This window comes from Cucurbita moschata, unplaced genomic scaffold (genome assembly GCF_002738365.1).
Source record: "Cucurbita moschata cultivar Rifu unplaced genomic scaffold, Cmos_1.0 Cmo_Scf00054, whole genome shotgun sequence".
In the NCBI taxonomy this organism is placed as follows: domain Eukaryota; kingdom Viridiplantae; phylum Streptophyta; class Magnoliopsida; order Cucurbitales; family Cucurbitaceae; genus Cucurbita; species Cucurbita moschata.
The window spans coordinates 1,275,822-1,291,999 of NW_019268570.1; the positions used below are offsets into that span (position 1 = coordinate 1,275,822).

General features: G+C 37.6%; 1 protein-coding gene across 3 annotated transcripts in view; it reads right to left on the reverse strand.

Annotated features, from left to right (window-relative positions):
* Positions 1 to 4,309, reverse strand: part of LOC111436467 (protein CROWDED NUCLEI 1-like) — a 9,170-nt gene extending 4,861 nt beyond the window's left edge. The window contains exons 1-5 of one of the 3 annotated variants that reach the window (XM_023074264.1): positions 4,068 to 4,309; positions 3,554 to 3,831; positions 2,357 to 2,566; positions 1,596 to 1,849; positions 98 to 368 (exon numbers count right to left, since the gene is read on the reverse strand). In XM_023074264.1, the coding sequence (XP_022930032.1) occupies positions 98 to 368; positions 1,596 to 1,849; positions 2,357 to 2,566; positions 3,554 to 3,772 (954 nt within the window). In that variant the 5' untranslated portion in view covers positions 3,773 to 3,831; positions 4,068 to 4,309. Of the gene's footprint in view, positions 1 to 97; positions 369 to 1,595; positions 1,850 to 2,356; positions 2,567 to 3,553; positions 3,898 to 4,067 lie in introns of all 3 variants that reach the window. The other 2 variants (XM_023074263.1, XM_023074265.1) reach the window with 2 other exon arrangements.
* Between the last annotated feature and the right edge of the window lie 11,869 nt (positions 4,310 to 16,178).

Consider the following 16,178-nt stretch of genomic DNA (forward strand, 5'->3'; position numbering starts at 1 on the left):
TTTTTTTTTTAAAAAAAAAAAAAAAAAAAAAAAAAAAAAAAAAAAAAAAAAAAAAACAGAAAGAAATAGAAGTGGCTCATTTAATTAGTTGTTTTACCTTCTCTTTTGCTTCTACATCTGCCAATTGTCTATTTACATCATCTTCCTTCTCTTTCAGAATTGAACTTGATTGATCAATCTTCTTCTTTATCTCTTCGAGATCCTTCTCTTTTTGTTTCATAATTGTGCCATTTTCATTTACCTTCTGCTCTTTATCATTTAGCAATTCACGACTCCTGCTCAAGCTTTCTTCCCGTTCCTGCAACTTTTGTTGCCACTTACGTAAGCCGTCTTCTTCTTTATGGGAAGTCACCTGATGTGCTTCTTTCCTAAAGCAATAATTAACAACAAATAAGTAAAGAAGAGAGTGCCCTCAATGAGACTACTGGAATTATGCACCAAACTGGCCACACAGAACTTCTTTTACTCTTAACAAAATTGATTAAAAAATCAACATTCCACCCCTCAAATTTGGCTTTGAGGTGCATCCTTCTAGCCTCTGATGTCTGTTTTTGTTTGCTGTAGAGGAAACCCCCTCCTAAGAACTACAAAAGATGAGCCAACTCATAGTTCTTTTCCCATCTTTCTTCGAGAGGAAACTAGAATTTCATTGATGAATATAAATATAAAAAATTAAGTCTCCAAACTGCTATATAAAACTTTTCCAGTGGGTCAAGAGAGAATTAAAGCTATAATCAGAAAAAGGAGGCATACATTTATAGTCAAAATAATCACGAAATTTATAAAATATCCAAATGATTCGCTTGTATCATGCGATCAGAACACTTATTTCATAATTATGGTTGGAGAGGAATTCAAGAATCTTTGATACAAGCATCTTCCATTGTTCGAGCATAGCCTCTTCTTAGTGTGTCTCTCCAAATCTTTTGGAGCCTTTTCTTTACATGATGCTTACTTGCCTTGGATGTTTGAAAGCCGCTTTTTGTTTCCTTTTTTCACTCCTCTATGGAGTTTTTATCTTTTGAACATTAGTCTCTTTTCATTTCCTTAATAAAAAAAATTGTTTCTTGTTAAAAAGAAATGTATGGTTGCTCCTCTCGAACCAAAGCTTCCAAAAAAAAAGCCCTGTTGACGAAAGTTCAAAGTGTTCCTTTTTCTTTGATGAATTTCTTGGTAGTTTGAGCACCATGTCAAAACAGAAAATGTAAAGTACTTAGATATTAGAAATTGGAATAACTATCCCATCTATAAACTCTAAATAGACTACATTTTGTTCCTTTTGAGAATTTCTCATCTTTCACTAATACAATCTTTTCTTTCAAGGAAAATAACACTTTTGAGATGGTCACAAAATGTTAAGTCTAGTGGTATAAAACTTCTTATTGTTTTTTTAAGTTCTCAAGTTTTCCAGTTACCAGTAGATTTAAGGCTACTTACTCCTTGAAATCAATTTAAGACTACTTGAAATCCTTGAAATCAATTTAAGACTACTTGAAATCAGGAAGATTATTCAAATACAAGGATTTCTCCCAAATACATACATATCAAAGATTGATGGGTTATATGCTCAAAGAAAAAGATATTGGGAAGAATACCTTGTGGCCAAGGATATTTGCTCCGTCTGAAGCACACTTTCACGAGCTTCAACTTCATGCATCCTCATCTCCAACTCTGAACTCTTCCTATTTACCTCAGCAAGCTTGGCTTCAGCAGCATTCAACTTTTTCTGCAACTTCAAAGATTTCTCCTCAATTCCATGCATCAAAGCATTTGCATCAGCCAACTTTTTCTGAGAAGTAAGCTTGATTTCTGCACGCTCCTCCTTTACTTCACATAAAGCCTTTTTAAGCTGCAGCAAGAGCAGGTATGAAATTACTTTCAACCTTGACAATCTCATAAAAAGCTTTGGGATGGTAAAATAATTCATTACAGGATTACAAGATTCTAGCGACTCTTTATCAATAAAGTGCTAAATTGATTCAAAATTATATTTTATATGTAGAAGTTAAGTCCTTAAGGCAAGATAAAATAGTACAAGAGTAACAGAAAAGATAATAAATAAAGAACGGTCAGCTGCTAATAAACATCCTAATATCATCTTGGCAAAATAGTGAAAACAAATCCATGCTGCTAATGGCTAGACCTGCCACATAGCCCTAATAAACTTCAAATTGAGACATTAAGTATTTAATCAATCTTTAAGATCTAGGATCTATTTCTATAGATATAAGTTCATTCCACAATTTAGTGTCCAAGTTTTAAAAAAAGATCACAAATTATTAAGGAGTATTGGGAGCTAGAGCTTCTCGGCACAAATTATCTAGGGATTATTAAGGATGTGCCAAGAATAGCATACACTAGACACATGTTGCTTCTCGGCAGCAAGAGCTTTCTTCAAATTATCCCTCCTCGTTTCAACTTCAGATAATGCAATTAAGTGTGCTGATTGTTCACGTTTGAAGATCTCCTCAGTTTCTGCTAAATCTTGCCCTAGTTGGTCATACTTTGAAGCCCACATTTTCTTCTCTAGCAAAATAAGTCCTAAATTGTGCTGGTAATCAAAAAGCTGCCAAAAATAATAATCAGATAAATCCATGTAAGAGCAATATAAGTTAAGTGTGGATACTATACCAAAAGAATGACAAACAATGAAGTCATTTATTCCCATCTTGTAGGATGATTGTGTTAAACAGTACAACATTATAATGCATACATCTATTACATTAAAAAGACAAAATAAAAGGCAAAAATAACATTTTATTCTCTATCTAAATGGAAACAGTATTTCAGCTTCCTAGGCATGAAGTTCCAACCTGATTAAACCTACCAACATAAGTATAATTGCTCAAAAAAATCACAAGAGCACCTATTTTCTATACATTGGAATTCAATATTTCACCCCATGATTGCCTAAATTTGCCAAAACTATTTAAAAAATTTAGGGGAAAGAAACAATTTATACCCTTAACTTTTAATTTCATCAAAATGCACCTCAAACTTTTGATAAGCATCGCTATCTCTATGATAGACTTTAAAAATTTTCAATGAAAATATTCTTATGTACATTTAATAAATATAAAACATAAGTCTACTATAAAATTAATGAAGCTCTTCAAAGAAAAACAATACTAGAGCTGGGTTTGTTGAATTTGTGAGTTTTTCTCGATCTTGTGCATTAGCGGGCTTAAATTTATGCTAGGCTTGATTTTTGTTGAATTATTAAGTTTGGAGAGATTTACTATACTATTCATTAAAATTAGTAGATAAGTTCGGCACTTATTGACTGTTGCAACATGAATTTGTGAGTTTTGAAAGGCATATTCAATGGTTTTTCTTGATATTGTGCATTAACCAGGCTTAAATTTGTGCTAGGCTTGATTTCTTCTCTTATTTGCTAAACATGAACCAACCTGAGTAACAATAGAAACTAGCTTTTACCAGGGCCCAACTTGAAGGCCAGTGTATCACATAAGTGCATATGCCTCAACGTTACAGTTCGACCCCAATTAATCCAAAGATAGAAAACAAGTAAGAATTAATGATATTTGCTAACCTCGCTCTGAAGCCTTGAAGCCTTCTCAAGAAGCGCCTCCCGATCCTTGCGCTCCATTGCAGCCGCGTCCAACAACCCCGCCTTCTTAAACTTCCTCCAATCGTCCATGTTCCCAGTATCCGCAGCTGCCGCAATTTTATGGAATCGGTCGTTCAGAGACCCCAACGGCGGCGGTGGGCCGTCTGTAAAAGCCACATCCTTCCTCTGAGGCGTGAACATGATGAGGTGCTATCGCTTGTATGCAATGTAGAGAGACCGAAACCCAATTCTCAAATGAATTGAAAACAAACACAAAAGAAATGAGATGCTCCGACAAGTTCTACAGAAACCCTACTTCCACCGTTCTGTTCAATCCAGTCAGAAATAATTAAACAATCAGGTTGAAGAACAAAAGGAAACAATAGCAGAACAGCAATTCCACTCCACTGCCTTAAATTAGAATCAAAAACAAAAAGAAAATTAAAGTGCAGAAGAGAAAAAAAGAAAGCAAAATAGAGAAAGAAGAGAAGCTAACGTCGTTTCCGGAAGAAGAGCTGCTGGGTAGCGTTGGCCCGCTTCCAAACGGGAAGGCTGGTTGGCGTCGTTGCCGTTGCCAGAATAGAAGGGAGAAGGAATCCGAAGAAAGAATGAAAGGTGTGGAAGAGAGAAAATGGAGAAGGGCGTCGTTGTCTGTCGTTGCCGGAACGGGAGAGAATCCAGTCAGGAATAAACACGAAACGGGTTATAGAGAGAGGGGGAAACGCATACAGACCTAGATTTAACCCCCTTGTTAAATTAGCTAAACCCAGTTATTAAATTAAAAAAAATTCAAAAAAATAATAATAATAATGAATATAATATTTTATTACAAAAATACTATTTTAAAAAATATTTTTAAACTTAAAAAGAAAAAATGTTTCAAAAATTTTTAAACCTAGTATTTAGATATTTTTATTAATTTAGCTTTTAAAAAAAATATATTTGAAGTTTCATTATTATAGAGTAAAAACATAATGAATGCTCTATAGAAGGTCACATCTAGTTAACAACAATCCATCAATCTATCCCAAGACGAAAGGCAGAACTAGTTTTACTACTTTTTCATGAGTGGGGTAATAGAAATTATCGACCCAACTCTTCCAAAGCTGGAGTAACAGATTGACAGACTTGAAAGCAGATGAGGAGAAAAAGAGTCCTCGAGAGGTAGAGCTCAACAATGAAGACCTTGTAGTCGGAATGGTCATAGGCAAGCCCCATTTTCTTGCTTCATATGTAAGGAGACCCATCGAGAATTTGAATGCCCACAGAAGGTTCATGTTGTATAACAATAAAGCTTCATTATTTTTCAATGTGGCATGAATTGAAATATCTTTTGATAATTTCAACGGCATTTTCTTTACATCTTCATTGAAGTGAAGTATATTGTATGATTGATGTCTCTTGATTTATATCATTCTCCACTTCTTTAAGAGGATTTGTTCTCGAATCTATTTGTGAAACTTTGATGCAAAAATAAGTTATGGAAATACAGAGGACCTCACAACACTCTATCATGTGTATAGACTCAAGGAATTTTAGGTCACTCTGTTTGCACTCATTTACACAAATGAAGCTCTCATTCTCACCTCTCAAAATTTTCAATAGAGTCAAGATTGAATTTTAAACACTGGGTCAATTAAAAACTAAAAAGGAAAAAAAACAAATTGAGAAGAAACACAAAGGAAACGTATATCCAATCTTGAGCCTGAAGCTCTGATAACAAATTATAAGGAATCCGTCCAAGAGAAAGCTCTGATCCCAAATGATATGAAAATCAGCACAAGAGAAAACTCTAATACCAAATGATAAGGAATCACTAGAAGGAGAGTAAGATTTGGATTACATTGTTGATCGAATATCTCAAACAAGTGAAAATCTCAAGGCAAGAACACTTGTTTGAGATTCGAATCACTCCACAAGCAAGATCGATCATGTCAATCTTGAATGATTCTACATGCAACCTAAACTACATAAAATTGCAAAGAAACTTAGTCATTGGCTAAGAAACCACAAATGCTCTTTTTACTATGTTTTCCAAGTCTACCTACAAATACAATGCTTTATATAGCCTTAAAATGAAACTCTTAACCTAGACATTTCAACGGTATGTAACATTCATACTTTATGACCATAATTAGCCACTATGTATACTTTATGACTATAATTTGCCACTGTAAATGTAACTGATGAAGAGTAAATAAAAAGTCTTAAAATACATTAATGAAATACAATCACTCTAAATTACTCTCGATTGTAATCCACCAAAAATTTATAACAATAAAGCTTCATTCTTCTTCAATGTGGCATGAATTGAAATATGTTTTGATAATTTCAACACCATTTTCTTCACATATTCATTGAAGTATATTGTATGATTGATGTCTCTTAGTTCATATCAGAAGGTGACACTATATGTCTTCCAAGAAAAACTTGAATTGAATTCATAGGTCGATGAGATGGCATAAATTGAAACATGGTTAGTTGAGACGTTGAGCATGTTGGGTTTTATGTCCTAAAACTCATTGTTTGTAAACAAAAACATATTATGTTTTCAATAAAGTTACTATTCATGTTTATTCAGTAAGATTGTTATTGAATAAAGTGAATGTTACGATTATTAATCTAAATCCAATAAACTAAGAATACTCTGGCTATAATATGATTACTTGAACTATATGTAGAGACATAAAAGTGGATCAAATTCAAGTATATAGTCAAAATGATCTATAGTATAAGGATAAGCCCGAGTACCTTATTCTTGAGACGCTATGGATGTGGCCCACTTTTGTAAATGATATAAACAATGTGATCACTAAATTGTACATGTGGAGACATGTGAGTGGGGGCGTCCTATGCAATGAGTATTGCATAAGATCGAACCATGAAGAAAATCACTCTCACTTTGTAATGGCGTTTACTGTTGAGACTGATTTTTTCATTCGATGATCTAGGTAACTCGATCTTAATCTTGAGCTAACTATGAACTCCTCTTTATTCGAAATTATCCTTAGATTTGCATGGGTGAGAGTGGTCGAGTTCACCGACTCAATAAGCCTCCCATTTCAAGGGTAAGACTGAGTGAATAGCTGGGGACATAGGGTATAAGATGGAATTCATTACTACCCGCTTTTAGGGATAGTAGAGAGGTTGTTCCCTTAAGTACTGACTCCAAGTCTTGAACAAGGGGCCCCACCCTCTCATTGGTCCGAGAGGGATTCGGTTTGGTGGTTGGACCACAAACCAATTGTTTATTAGAGGATTAGCGGGACTTAAGGAACAAAAAGTGACTTTAGGGGTAAAACGGTAAATTGACCCAACTCTAATTACGAAGAACCATTGAAGGATCGACTTACTAATCATGGTTATATCAAATGGACAGAAATATATCTATAGTGAGGGGAGTGCAACTACTAGGCTATAGTGGAGTGTCTAGTAGTTAACGAATGTTGGTTAACAAGGTTAATGAGTTTAGCCGGTTAATCTGGGATCGTTGGAGCCCATGATCTATAGATCCATTAGGTCACTCTGCTAGCTCATATCGAATTAAACCTCAGAATAGTGTGATGAGTGAGTTCGAAGTGTTCGAATTCAAATTAGAGAATACACGCTAAATATATACGATATATTTAACCGCATTTTGTTTTAATTATGAATTGAACAAAAAGAGAGAATTGAAGATATTTAAATAAGATTTAAATATTTTAATTATGAATAGGGATTCATGATCAATATGTGCGGGAAGTGATTGTGATTGACATTTTATTTAATGTTAAATATTAATTAAATTGTTTAATTAATCCTTTAATATTATTTTGATTTGAAATTAATTATTTAAATTAATTATTGAATTAAAATAAAGAAGGTAAAAATGTGACTTTCCCCAATGGAAAAATCAATGTTTGAGTTAGTGAAATATTGAGAGTCAATATATGGTTTAACCAAACTTGCATGTTTGTCGCATAATCCCACTCATTTGAGTGGAATTTTGAGTGTCAAAATTTGGTAATCTCAAATTTGCATGAACATGCAAATATGACTATAAATAGAGTGATCAAGGTAACTTGAAAGTTTGTTTGAAAAATTTTGAGAAAATCTCTCAAAACTCCCTCTTTACCTATACTAAATTTCTATCAATTTTAGTCACTCACCGAATTCCACAATCCCGTTCTAAGGTCGGAGAATAGTATGGAAGACACTAGTGGTGGTTCGAAACCGTTTGTGAGGAAAAAGAAATTTGAACTACAAAAGGTTAGTATTCAAACTCATTGAGTTTTAATGCTCATGAACATGCTAGCTAATTTACTATAATTGATGTACTTAGAGTGCCTAAGATCCAAATTGCTTCCGCACATGTTATAGTAACACCATCATAGCACCCCCAAATGAGGGCACTAAAGTACTTGTCCACTCTCTTGGAAGAGATAGAAGAGCTAGTGGAACGCGGTCTTATGTATAGGCCTGAGTTAACCACAGAGCAGCCAAGAACACCATTGTTGACTTTGGAGATACCCACAACTTCATGACAGAGATTGAAGCAAAACGCTCGAACATCCTTTGATATTGAGACAAAGGAAAGATGAAGGTCGTCAATTTGGCAACTCTACCTGTCTTAGAAGTAGCAAAGAGAACTCTGATCAAGCTGTGGACTTGGACTGGGCAAACTGACTTTGTGATGGTAAAAATGGATGACTTCAACATTGTTTTAGGGATGGACTTCTTACTCGAACACAAAATCAATCCCATGCCACTAGCAAAATTCTTAGCAGTAACAATGTTCAACCCGACAATCATCCAGACAAACACCTGTCAACCAAAAGGGGTAAAGATAATGTCGACACTATTTATTAAATATCATCACTAGCCTAATAGGGTTAACCCCAATAATTGTATGAGCCATCATATATTATATGAGGAAAATGATTTAGGTATTTTAGAAATAAAGATACTTCTATATTTTAGAAAAAAGAGTGAGATATTTTAAGAAAAATATTGACATACTTAGATTGTTTATTCTCGGTTATAAATACCCATCAACCTTACCTAGGTTTTCATTTAAAAAAATACAAAGAACAAAGTGCAGCAGTATTGTAATCTCTTTCTGATTGTTCTTAATAAAGAGTGCGAGTGTTTACCACAAAAAGTTGTATTCAACAATCTGGTATCAGACTGAGGTTAATGTAGGTTGTATGATCTTTTGAAATTCTTAGTACACTCTATGGTTGCAGAACTCTTTGATCTTCCACATCAGAAACGATTTCTTGAGATCATTAGTGAGTGAGTTTCTTTTGTGTCGTGAGTAGTCTGCGACTCTGCAAGTTTTGTGTCGAAATAGCTTGTTTGGCATTACTAAGGTATAACCAACACGATGGGTGATTTTCAAATCGTTGGAGGAATTAAGAAACTCAACAACAACAACTACAACAGGTGGGCAACATGCATGATGTCCTATTTATAAGGACATGACCTTTGGGAGGTCATTGGCGAGAGCGAAACTACACCACCAGAGAAGGATTTGTAATGGCCCAGATCCACCGCTAGCAGATATTGTCCTCTTTGGACTTTCTCTCAAGGCTTTAAAACGCGTCTGCTAGGGGAAGGTTTTCACACCCTTGTAAATGGTGTTTTGTTCCTCCCCAACCAATGTGGGACATCATAATCCACCCCCCTTCGGGGCCTAGCGTCCTCGCTAGCACTCGACGTTGGCACTCTTTCCTTCTTCCAATCGATTTGGGACTACCACCAAATCCACTCCCCTTCGGGGCCTAGCGTCCTTACTGGCACACCACCTCTTGTCTACCCCCTTCGAGGAACAGTGAGAAGGTTGGCACATCATCCGGTGTCTAGCTCTGATACCAACTGTAACGACTCGACTTATCATATAAGTAGCGGTCAGGGCCGTTACCAAAAATAATATGATTTATTTGAAGATTAATGAAAACCATGCAAAAACGATTCTTTATTAGAAATCAGGTGCGAGGTACCCCTTTAAAAAGTTAAAAAAATGCCGCCTAAAGATATTCAAACAGTAGGAAATTAAAATCAAAAGGAAATCTGGTGTTATCGCCTAGTTTCCATAGACTAGGCGTCCACAACATAGTTTAAATTAATGACAAAAGTGCGGAAACGTCTCTCCAACAAAATGAGACTACAAAAACATAAAAATCCTTGAATCGGCCCATGACTGACTTTGGCATCCTACTCGTCACCTCCGTGTCACAGCTTCGCCTGAAAAATCATTTTAAAAACAAGGTGAGTATTAAAATACTTAGTAAGGAACTTCCCTATTGGGGTCAAATATATAAATCATCACAAGGCGATCAACCAAAACACGTAGCGGGTGATTATTGCCACCAGAACATCAATGTCACCTTTACTCCTTAAATGGCTATCCCTGGCTGGTTACCCGAAACACACAGCGTATAACCATTACCACAAGAACATCAACCTCCCTCCTTATTTCCTCAAAATGACTATCGAAGGTTGGTTACCCGAAACACACAGCGTGTAACCCTTACCTTGATAGTCATTTTCTACAATCACCCTAAAGGTGACTATTGGTGGCTAGTTACCCGAAACACACAGCGTGTAACTATTACCACAAGCCCCTTAATCGTTGCTACCTACAAGCACAATATGCATACAATAGGCCCCGCGTATGTTGTGTCATACAACTCGCATCGAACCCAATCACCAAATACCACTAACCACAACACACAGCCTAATCAGATTACACAACAGCACACAACCTAATCAGATTACACAACAACACAACTTAATCAGATTACACAACCTAATCAGATTACACAATAGCACACAACCTAATCAAATTACACGACACACAGCAATCAGATTACATAACACATAGCCATATAACAAATCTGTTCGACCCATTTTTCAAAAACAAAACGTTTAGTTTCAACAGGTGTATCCCTTGCCTGAGGAATTGATTTCTTAACCTTTCCTAATCAACAACGGTCCGACTCCACTCAAACTGAGCCTTCTTCCAACGTAGGGGTTGATTCCAATCCTACTATCCCGAGAGGAAACCGTATTGAATCTTTGCTGCATTTACTCTTCTTATTGTCGGTTCTGGCGACGGCGATAGCATTCCCTCGCGGCGACAATGTGGGTGTTGGGCGGCGGTTTTTCTGATGTGCGAAGGGCGCGGGGTGGTGTGGGAACTAGTCAGCTGCGGGATGACATGAGCGTTGGGTGGCAGCGACCTAAGGAAGAAAATGACAAAAAAGGAGGAAGAGCAGTGGCTGGCTTAAGGGTTTGGCCTCAATGGCTAAACTCTAGGGCTTATTTTTATAATTATTATTTTGTATTAGGTCATGAGCACAAAACGTGGGTCTTACAATATTCCCCTAGAAAGAAACTTTCGTCCTCGAAAGATTCACTTAAATGCACAAGGCTTACGCTACTTACCTTCCGCTCTGAAGAGCTCAGGGTACTTGCTCATCATTTTCTCTTCTCGTTCCCAAGTGACTTCTTCTAGCTGGTGATTCCGCCATAATACTTTGACAAATGCGATCTCTCGGTTACGTAGGGTTTTCACTTCTCTATCCACAATTTGCACTGGTTCTTCCTCATGGTTCAAACCCTTATCCAACCGTAGAGGTTTGAAATCTATCACATTCGATGAGTCTGCTATGTATAGTCGCAACATCAATATATGGAACATATTGTGAACTCCTGAAAGTATAGGTGGTAGGGCCAACCGCTAAGCTACTTGTCCCACTCGCTCCAAAATCTCAAATGGTCCAATGAAGCATGGGCTTAACTTTCCTTTACGCCCGAACCTAAGAACGCCTTTCATGGGAGCCACCCTAAGGAATACTTTGTCTCCCACCTCAAACTCCAAATCCCTTCGTCTCACATCAGCATAAATCTTTTGCCTGCTTTGGGCCGTACGCATTATAGTCCTTATTTTCTGGATAGTCTCATTAGTTGCTTGCACTAAGTCGGAGCCCAACAACTTGCATTTTCCTACTTCATCCCAACACACTGGGGATCAACACTTCTTCCCGTATAAGGCCTAAAAAAGATGCCATACCCAATGTCGCTTGATAACTGTTGTTATAAACAAACTCTATGAGATGCAAGTGTGTGTCCCAGCTACTGACAAAGTCCAACATACAAGCTCGTAACATGTCCTCCAGAATTTGGTTTAAGCGTTCAGTTTGCACATCCATCTATGAGTGGAATGTTGTACTAAACTCTAACCGTGTACCTAACGCTTACTGAAGGCTTTTCTAAAACTTTGATGTGAAACGGGGATCCCTGTCTGACACAATGGATACCGGTACCCCATGCAATCTTGTTACTTCCTTCAAGTACAACTGAGCCCATTTATCCACGGAATAAGTGGACTTCCTTGGCGGGAAGTGAGCTGACTTGGTGAGCCTATCAACCACAACCCATATAACTGTGTAGCCTCTGGGCGTCCTCGGTAATCTCACAATAAAGTCCATGGCGATGTTCTCCCACTTCCATTCAAGTACGCTAAGTGGTTGTAATAGCTCCGCTGGCTTCTGCCTTGGGACTTTGACTTGTTGACAAACCAAACACTTGCTCACAAACTCAGCTACATCACATTTCATATTCTGCCATTAATAATGTCGTTTCAAATCCTGATACATCTTGGTACTGCCAGGATGTAGGGCGAATGGCGAGTGGTGAGCCTCGGTTAGGATTCCTACCTTCAGTTTTCATCATTTGGCACACACAACCGTCCATGGTACAAGAGCCCCCCATCGGTTGTCAATGAAAACTCCTCTATCTGATTGACATCTATCAAACGTCTTTTTCCAACCAAATCTGGATCACCATGTTGTTTATCAAAAAGACATTGCCTCAAGGTCGGTTGTACCTTTAACTGGGCCAATTGAGCTGCGACCTCCCCCACGTCCACCGCTACACCGGTACGTTCCAGATCCTGCTGGATTGCTTTTTGTGTGGTGATTAGAGCATACGTGTGTGATGATTTTTGACTCAATGCATCAGCTACCACGTTCGCCTTTCCCGGGTGATAGAGTTCTCCACGTCATAGTCTTTAACCAACTCCAACCACCTGCATTGTCTCATGTTTAATTCTGTATGAGTAAAGAGTATTTAAGACTCTTGTGGTCAGTGAAAATTTGGGTCTTTTCTTCGTAAAGGCAGTGTCTCCAAATCTTCAGTGTAAATACCACTACTGTGAGTTCTAGGTCGTGGGTGGGATAGTTTTGCTCGTTTTCTTTTAGTTGACGCGAAGCATAGGCGATAACCTTCCCATGTTGCGTGAGGACACACCCTAACCCCTTTTTTGAAGCATCACTGTATATTACAAAGCCTCCATCTCCTGACGGCACAGTAAGTATCGGGGTTGTTACTAACCTATGTTTAAGTTCTTGGAAACTATCTTCACACTGATCATTCCAGGTGAACGACTTTCCTTTCATGGTCAACTCGGTGAGGGGTCTGGCGATCTTGGAGAAATCCTACACAAATCGCCAATAATACCCTGCTAGACCAAGGAAACATCGTACCTCAGTCATTGTGGTCTGGCGAGGCCAATTCGTCACTGCTTCAATCTTTGCTGGCTCTACGATGATTCTCATTCGTGAAACTACATGCCCAAGAAATCCTACTTGTTCTGCCCAGAACTCACACTTGGAGAACTTTGCAAACAACTTGTTCGTTCTCAGAGTGGTCAACACCTTCCTAAGATGTTCCTCGTGTTGTTCCCTAGTCTTGGAATACACAAGGATATCATCGATGAAGACAATCACGAAGTTGTCTAAGAATTCTTTGAGCACTTTGTTCATCAACCCCATAAATGCTGCTAGATCGTTGGTCAAGCCAAACGACATTACCCTAAACTCGTAATGTCCATACCTTGTGCGAAAGACTGTCTTTGAGATATCACTCTCCTTAATCCTCAATTGATGGTAGCCTGACCGTAAGTCAATCTTTAAGAACACAACTTGATAAGATAAGGAATCAATACAAGGGGAATAAGATTCGGATTACCTTGTCGATCGAATATCTCAAGCCAAGAACACTTTGTTTGAGATTCGAATCACTCCAGAAGCAAGATCGATCATGTCTAGCTTCAATGATTCTTGTTGATCAAATATCTCAAGACAAGAACACTTGATTGAGATTCGAATCACTCCACAAGCAAGATTGATCATGTCGAGCTTGAATGATTCTACATGCAATCTAAACTACATAGAATTGCAAAGAAACTCAGCCATTGGCTAAGAAAAAGCACAAATGCTTCTTTTAATATATCTTCTAAGTCTTCCTTACAAATACAACATACATGGCTTTATATAGCCTAACAAATGAAACTACTAAAGGTATTCCAAAAGTTGTAACATTCCTACTTTATGGCCATAATTAGCCATTATGTAAATGTAACCGAAATTAAATAACAAGTCTTAAAATACAATAACTCTAAATTACTCTAAATTGTAACCCACCCAAAATTTACAACAATCAAACTTCATTCCTACTTTATGGCCATAATTAGCCATTATGTAAATGTAACCGAAATTAAATAACAAGTCTTAAAATACAATAACTCTAAATTACTCTAAATTGTAACCCACCCAAAATTTACAACAATCAAACTTCATTCCTACTTTATGGCCATAATTAGCCATTATGTAAATGTAACCGAAATTAAATAACAAGTCTTAAAATACAATAACTCTAAATTACTCTAAATTGTAACCCACCCAAAATTTACAACAATCAAACTTCATTCCTACTTTATGGCCATAATTAGCCATTATGTAAATGTAACCGAAATTAAATAACAAGTCTTAAAATACAATAACTCTAAATTACTCTAAATTGTAACCCACCCAAAATTTACAACAATCAAACTTCATTCCTACTTTATGGCCATAATTAGCCATTATGTAAATGTAACCGAAATTAAATAACAAGTCTTAAAATACAATAACTCTAAATTACTCTAAATTGTAACCCACCCAAAATTTACAACAATCAAACTTCATTCCTACTTTATGGCCATAATTAGCCATTATGTAAATGTAACCGAAATTAAATAACAAGTCTTAAAATACAATAACTCTAAATTACTCTAAATTGTAACCCACCCAAAATTTACAACAATCAAACTTCATTCTTCTTCAATGTAGCATGAATTGAAACATCTTTTTGATAATTTTGACAACCTTTTCTTCACATCTTCATTGAAGTATATTGTATGATTGATGTCTCTTGGTTCATATCACAACTGCTCCTTGCAACTAATCGAACATGTTGTCGATCTGGGGTAAAGGATACTTGTTCTTAATTGTCACTTTGTTAAGCTCCTGGTAGTCCATGCATAAGCGCATAGGTCGTCCTTCTTCACAAACATCACTGGGGATCCCCAAGGGAACACACTTGGTAGTATAAAGCCTTTGTCCAATAGCTCTTGAAGCTGCAACTTTAGTTCTTTCAGTTCAACAGGGGTCATTCTGTACGGGGCTCTTGATATAGGGGTTGTTCCTAGCTTAAGTACAATTTTGAATTCCACCTCACGCTCCGGGGATAGGCTTGGGAGATCTTCTAGGAACATGTCAGTGAATTCTCTCACTACTGGCACTGAGTTAATGCTCGCCTGGATTCGCCCTAATTCCACCACATGAGCTAATATCCCCCAAGCACCATGGGATAACATCTTCCTTGCCTTTAATGTCGAGACTATTCTCGGGACCATTTCTACCCTGGTCCCCTTGAATTTGAAGCTTGGCTGACCAGGGGGTCTGAACACAACCTCCTTATTGAAGCAATCAATAGAAGCATGGTTTTTAGCTAACCACTTCATCCCTAAAATGACGTCAAAATTGGTCATATCTAAGACTATCAACGTCACATCCATTGTGTGGTTCGACACACACAACTGACAGTCCTTTACCCTCTCGAAGGCTTCCATACTTACCCCTACCGGGTACCCACCGACAACCCGTACCCTAGCGGTTCAACTTCTACTCTTGCGTGTATTACAAGGTTAGTAGAGATAAAAGAGTGGGTTGACCTAGAATCAAATAAGACCCATGTGTAGTGCCCAAGAATAGAGAGCGTACCTGTGACTGCCGTGTTGGAGTTTTCTGCCTCCTGGCGAGTGGTAGCATATATTCGACCCTGTTGCAGAACTGACCTCGGGTTTGAGGTCAGTTTGTTACCAGGGGCTCTATTTGTACTCATTGCTCTCTTATGGGTGCAATGAGCGACAACGTGGCCTTTTTGGTGACAGTTGAAACATATCCTATTCTTAAACCTGCACTGTCCTGGGTGACGTCTCCCATAGATTGTGCAACGTGGTCTGTCACGTGGCGTGTTCTGTGGGCGAGCCTTTGGTTGCCTATGCTCTTGGTTTAAATTTGTCTTGGCCTGGTGCTGAGGTACCTTTGAGGAGGTAGGTGACGTTTGTTCTCTCTTTCTCTTTTGGTCAACCGTCATGTTTAAGTGGGTTGGGGTGTCTTCTGTCGGATACTCCCTATCGTTGAGCGTCTCGGCAAGTCGAAGTGCTGTTGCATAATCAGGTGGAAGGTGAGTTGACACCGCTCCTCAGACATCAGGTCTCAAGCCCATAACAAAACAT